Below are 6,899 nucleotides of genomic sequence, written 5' to 3'. Positions count from 1 at the left end.
CTGCTGAATGGTTTGCAATCAACCAATTAGAAATACACCCAGAGCAAAGTCAGAGCTATTTTCACATGTTCGTGGACAAGTGGCTAAGACACATGCCCTAGCTGTGCTGATAGAGATCGATCATCTTGTTAGGGAACCACAGAATTTAACATTGAACAATGGAAAAGAATACTGTGGATGCAGTAATAACTATAAAATATTTAAATTCATTGTGTGTCAGTGCAATACGATGGACTGCATTACATATCAGGGCAAGCACTTTGCGTCTCAAGGACTCTGCAGTTCAGGGGCAAAAAAAAAAAGCCAGACCACCTTGGACTTTGAGATAGAAACTGCACATGCATTTTGCAAGCAAGCCTCAATTAAGTTATCTTAATTCTGGAAGAACAGCTCTACTCAAACAGCAGCACCACCAACACTGGTTTTAACTGAGTTCATAGTTTGCAGCAAGGTGCACGAACTTGACTTAAGTGTCAAGACGTGACTGAACATCTGGAAAGAACTCACCAGCTCGGATTTTGACCGCTTGTGGTGTCAAACGTCTGTTAATGTTGTCAATCAACACACGCCTCTCTTCCTCTGTCAGATCTAGGCTGTCCAGGATTGCAGGGTCTCTGAGCCAAGCAAAGCAAGGTCACAAAAGTTATATTGATGGAATGTGACACAACATTAACTTGTGGTACTATTTCAAAATTATTACGTATAATCATAAAAATCTACTAGGCAGTGAAAATAGGGAAATTTCTTAAAGAGTCTACTGAAACACCAGAAGAAAATAAACATCTATTTCCAAAATATTTTCTACTGGAAGCATTTTAAAAAGCAGAAAAGTACTTTACTAAATCTGTTCCAGGAAGGAAAGATCTGAATGATTATTTTTTAATTTTTTAAGAAAAGGAATTAATTCTGTCCAGCTCCATTTGTACACAATACACAGAGTGAGAAAAATTAACTGCCTGGTATTTATGTTCCCTCCAATGTGAAGATAAACCACGTGAAAGAGAATCCATGATGCATCTGAGGTTTTTGAATTGTTTTAGTGTTTCATTCAAACACAAGACTTTCTTTCTTTCTACAAAGTAAACTATACTCATTCCATGTTATTCTGTACTGTTTTTTAACAGTGACTGGATCCTAGACTAGATACTTATCTGCTAGCTACATTCTTGACTAAAGGAAGAATAAAGGTTTTTTAGATCACAAGCTAGTAACAGTTAAAAATTCAGCAATCAGAAGCAAACTCCTCTGCTGTTTATCCATCTAAATTTGCACCTCTTGTTTGAAGAAGTGGTGTCAATTCTCTTTATTGCTGTATTAATTTTATCCAAAATATAACTGAAGCAAAGACCATAACCAAAAAGGTCCTCACAAAAATTGTTCCTGTTTTTCAGAGATAGGAGTTGCAGTTCTCTGAAAAGCAATGCTGGATTACCTAAAATATTGCTAGCAGGCAACACATGAACTAAAATGGCTCAAAGAACAGAGACAACATTGCAGATTGGTTTCTATTGCTAGTAAAATGTCATCTTTTATTATTTTGTATACTGAGCGTAGACAGCAGAAGGACCAAACATAAGCAAACAGAACCCAGAAATATGACAAGTTTGTATGCATCAAAAGTATGAACCCATATGGCAGAAGTGATTTATTTGACGTGCAAATTCTGTTTCTTTATTTATAATCTATTCTGTTAAACTTTCAAGTTACTTTTCATGAGCATTTGGTAGGCATTCAATGAATAGGTCCTAGATGTTTAATTTTCACTACTCAGAGGGTAAACATACTTCAAAATTTTGCCACCCGTATCCTGCTGTGTGAAACCCCAAAGCACTAATCTTCAGTACCAAGAGAAAAATAGCAAGTCAAATTCTTAGAGGGCATGCTAAGATTCCAGAAAGCACTTCAGCAAGCACAGGAAGGTAGCAATCTGCACATTTTTCTGCTCAACTGCTATAGTTTTATGTAGGAGCACAATGGCAACAAATAAAAGTTGCGGTCCATTGTCAGAAATCTTAAAGAATTACTGATGAAAACATGTTTTGAGAACAGCTTCAAAAATTTGTGCTCCAACCTGAACAGAACATGAGCAACAAATGGCACGTGTGCTCAGGGATTTTTCTGAGTTTAAAAGCAGCTTAAACAGCCAATGTAACGAGACTTTCTTGTTCTTCTAGTATAGAGGTGCTTAACTAAGTATTTATCAGTTACAGAATGATCTGGAATTTCTTCTGCAGCAATGCACCCAGATTTGCCTTTTACCAGTAAATTTGCAATCATTAGAAAATAATTATTACTCTATGAAACAGAGCACATTCAGTCCAAATGGGGACACAAGCTGTCTCTTCCCCAAAAAGACAGAGATGGCTTTAAGTTAATCAAAATGCTAATAAGTGCTCTGCTTCTTTAATTCAACACAATTTCTATAATTTTATTACTGCCATCTGGTGTTCAACTCAAGTTCATCACTCATAGGTTTATGTGCTATAGAATAGAATTGGAAATGTTTATTGAGAAATCTATTTTTGGATTCTAAATTTCATGATAGAGTCTTTAGCCAAACAGCTTAATTGTGAAAGTAAACTAAAATATCAGAGATAATTAAAAAATTAAGAGCAATCTATCTCAGTGCACACTCCCTTAGCATCACAATTTTTCTGTTCATAATTCCATTCCCAAGTTCATGGCCCCATTCCCATTCTTTAAGTTTGGAAGTATAGAGAAGTAACAAGACAGCTTGTTACATTTAAAAAAGAGTGACAGCCAGCTGCAAGCAGAAGTATCTTCAGACACAGAACTAGAAATGTTTGGTAACATCTGCTTGGGACTAAGCACAAGTAAATTCTTAAAAAGAAAGATCAGTGCTGCTACTTCTGTTAGAAATATCACAAGCACATCTATAGCAACAGAAATCTTTCCAGTGTTTGTAATAACATGTTTCTTATAACATATGATTCACCAAGTGTCTTTGTATTCCTCTACATTAAATTAATTTACTACTTTTAAACACCCAATGCAGTGGAACACTGAAAGATGAATAAAAACAAGCCAACCCTAAGCCTTCTCAAAAGCAGTGTGAACTTCAAGAAAGCATTAAGACAGAGAAAACTACAATAAGCAACTGGAAGACTGATGTCTAAATTTACTAGGTTTACATGACCAGTACATTCTACATACTGGCTCTGAAAAAAAACAAAGACAAAAACAAAACACCCAAACAAACCAACAAAAAACCCCCCAAAACCCAACAGAAAAACCCCACAAAAACAACCAACAACCAAACAAACCCAAAACCCCAGAAAGAACATTAGGATGGATCTACTCCAGGAAATACTTCTCTGCAATCACTAAACAAAACAAAACAAAAATTCTAGAAGTAGAAAAGATGTCCTTACGAGACTGCATGCTTGAACGCATCGTAAGCGCCATATCCTGGTCTTTTGTACTTGTCATCAAACACCCATGCAGTTCTCTGGAACAGACTCTCAAGCTGCTCATCTTTAGTGTACTCCAAGACTTCAGCAACATGACGAAGGATGCTGTAAACCTTGAACAAAAAAGGCATATTAAAAAAAAGCAAAACAGAACCCCAAAGCAAAACAAACCCTTCCACTTACCCAGTTTCACACATGAGTTTGTACAGCACAAAACTGAGTCCCACAAAGTCCTAACCAAAACTGCTGATGCAAATAAACAATAAAAAATATCAATGATAAAAGTGTCTTGATTCGAAACACTGTATGATGCTGCAATACAATCTTCCCCTATATTTAACAATAAATTACATACTGAGTCCTAGGAACTTACAAAATATCAAACCTCCTTTATTAACCTAAACCTTTAATGTGCAATTATGAAGATAAAATTATTCTCCCATGGAAACTGATGGAAAAAGTATTGTCAAGTTGTTCAACAGTGTATTTGCATACAAAGAAAAAAAGCTAGAATCAAAGTGGTATTTAATGGTAAGCATCCTACTCAGGAACATCAGACCACAGAGCAGTAAGGGTGGGAACTGATACACACCTTTAAAAAAAAAAAAAACAAAAAACTGTCTACAGAGTGCTAAACCAGCACATGCTTTTGGATTTCTAATCATTTAAACTTCCTCCTTTACCTCACAGATTTTCAACTGACATATTACTTGATCTACTAATTAAGAAGCAACCACAGACAGACGAGATGATTATATATATTTGCATGGGTAAATAAAAAACAGAATATCCTTTAAAAACAAGAAGAATACTACGTTTTCTTATCTTATGTCTCTGCAATTTGTTTACTCAGGAAAGAAACTGGCAACACACAGTGCCTGAATCTAGCAAAGCAACTTACGGTCTTCGATTTTGTGAATTTGTCTTCACATTTGATTGCTTCCTCTGGAGAAACTCTTCTTTTTGACAAGTCAATATAACCTATTGGGGAAAATAGTTTTGAAAGTGTCACACATTGTGCAAACTATGTCTAACTGCTTCAAAAGAAAAGCATAAAGGACAAACACACTGGCTTAGGATTTGTCCCTTGCCTACATTATCTCTATCTGTTGCTACAGAAAGTAGCAAAATCAAGCCTTAATTAATTGGTTTTAATCATGATCTAAACTAAGGTATTAAACTATTCTTTCAACAGTGCATACTTACAATAGCAAATCTTTTGTACAATATTCTTTAAAAATCACTGCCCTAACAATGTTTTCTCTGCAAACCTGGAAGAAATGTTCTTATTTCAGCAACTGGCGATGCATTTTCAGTCACTGTACAGTTTTAGAAAAAATCATGCCACTATACAAAGAAGCAAGTTTGATGCATATTTTTCACAGAATCACAGAATGCTTTGGGTTGGAAGGGACCTTTAGAGGTTACCTAGGCCAACCCCCCTACAGTGAGCAGGGACATCCTCAACTAGATCAGGTTGCTCAAAGCCCTGTCCAACTTGACACTGAATGTCTCCAGAGATGGGACCTCTACCACTTCTCTGGACAATCTGTTCCAGTGTTTCACCACCTTCACTGTAAAAACACTCCTTATATCCAGTCTATATCTATCCTCCCTCAGTTTAAAACCATTGCTCCTTGTCCTGTCACAATCAGCCTTGCTGAAGAGATTACCCCCATCTTTCTTACAGGCCCTTCCCATTGATGTTCTGATAGGACATTAAGTCCCATAGATTTCTGTGTATTCAGGTTCCTCAGGTGGTCATGAACCTGATTTTTGTAGTGCTCAACTCAGTTTCACTCAAGGTTGGCACTCCATCAGTTGAGCTCTGAATGGTTTCCTAATAAAGCACACCTGGCCTCAAATTCTGACTAACTCCTCAGATACTCTTTTGTGAAAACTCTTTGTGGAAAAAACCTCTTTTGAATCACTTCTTAAGAAATTTGAAAAGGCCTCTACCTACTTCTCACAAACTACAGGTTTCCCAAAAGACTCAATAGAAGACCACTATGTGAATTCCAGGTGCGTTTCTCTGTTAATGTAAACAAAATGAATTTTTAAGAGGAAGTAATTTTTCATCAGAGATACTGGGAAACTTATGTCACTTCACACCTACCTGAAATAAGTTTCTTCCTGTCCGTCTTTACTCTCTTTTTCTTAACCTGTCACTCATTACTTAAACTCGGAGTTAACTGCAGTTCCAGATGCATTCTAGTAAAGCATATTGCTTGAGAAACACCATACCAAGAGTCAGGTTTCTCGGAGGTGTGCTTAGCATATATTATTTCTTTATACCTGGATATAGATTTTTAAAGCTTGCATGCAACAGTATATCAAAACCTGTCACATTCTAAATAGAAAATATATTAAAAAAACCTTTTGAGTAAAAGATTCAAATGTTCAGAAGACAAGAAAAGACAAAGTTGCCTGTACAATCTCAACCTGTCAGCTATTTTACAGCCAAGGTTCAAGACTTATTAGTGAACAGGATGGGCTGTAAGCATTAAATGCTCACCATTTAAATTTTTATCTCTACATTAGATGATCCTTCTCTTCAGTTAAGACTTAGAAGACCTACACAGATACCAAAAGAAAATTCCACTTCACTATGGTTTGTTGACCAAACATTGAGCTGGTGAGGACCCACATAAGTAAATCTTTACTGATGTTACTGACCTCCATTAACCCCATCCCCAGAGGACACGGAGGAATGGAAGTACGATTGTAAGCACCAAAGGCACCCCTGGCAATACAAATGAATATCTAAGCCACCTAGTTTATCTGTATTTATGAATTCAATCTTGATAGAGCCCACAATACCCTCAAATACCTTTCTCTTTGTCGACTCTTATGACCACAACACATTCATTCCTTCCAATGCGGATGAGTTTGTTAATGGAACGAATACGCCTCCTGGACAGCTCACTGAGAAGGATCATGCCTTCAATGTTGTTGTACTCCAGAAGGCTGACATAGGCGCCCATTTCAGCAATGGACCGAACGTTGACCATCACTACATCTTCCACCTCCGGAAATTTATGCTGGTAGAATCTACAGCTTAGTCCTGGCATTCTGGAATTTGAGTAGAAAGAAACGAAGATTTTATTTCACAGTACATCACAGCCTTCTCCTACAAACATGGTAAAAACCTGTGAGGATAGAGAGGAACACTGGTACAAAAATTGCCAATCAGGATAGGGCTTGTGCAATTCCTACTTAGGTTTTATTAGAAATTAAACAATAAATTAACTAGTATTTTAGGATTACCACAACTGTTTGCTAAGATGCTAATTTTTTGCATTAAAGTAGAAATAGCTTGCTACCCAGACTTTATTATCCACTACAACTGTCGTACCAGCTATCCATAGCACACTGTAGAGGCTTCAAGTGGTGAAAAGGTGGTACTGCACAGCTTGCATCACCTAAATTCATGAGGCTGTGTGAAATTTTAAATCAGATTTCAACAAC

The 6,899-nt window shown here is 36.7% G+C and overlaps 1 protein-coding gene across 1 annotated transcript; it reads right to left on the bottom strand.

The window, feature by feature from the left end:
- Nucleotides 1-507: 507 nt before the first annotated feature.
- EIF2S1 (eukaryotic translation initiation factor 2, subunit 1 alpha, 35kDa) lies at nucleotides 508-6,502 on the bottom strand (the record flags this gene model as incomplete). The annotated part of the gene is made up of 4 exons (XM_010192056.1): nucleotides 6,262-6,502; nucleotides 4,333-4,412; nucleotides 3,393-3,544; nucleotides 508-614 (listed from the first exon to the last, which is right to left on the bottom strand). Coding segments are annotated over exons 1-4 (580 nt in total), but the record flags the coding sequence as incomplete, so codon positions are not given.
- Nucleotides 6,503-6,899: the final 397 nt, after the last annotated feature.

Source organism: Mesitornis unicolor, unplaced genomic scaffold, assembly GCF_000695765.1.
Source record: "Mesitornis unicolor isolate BGI_N332 unplaced genomic scaffold, ASM69576v1 scaffold37579, whole genome shotgun sequence".
Taxonomy (NCBI): Eukaryota; Metazoa; Chordata; class Aves; order Mesitornithiformes; family Mesitornithidae; genus Mesitornis; species Mesitornis unicolor.
The sequence above is the reverse complement of the archived record's forward strand: the minus strand, read 5'-3'. Positions and strand labels throughout refer to the sequence as shown.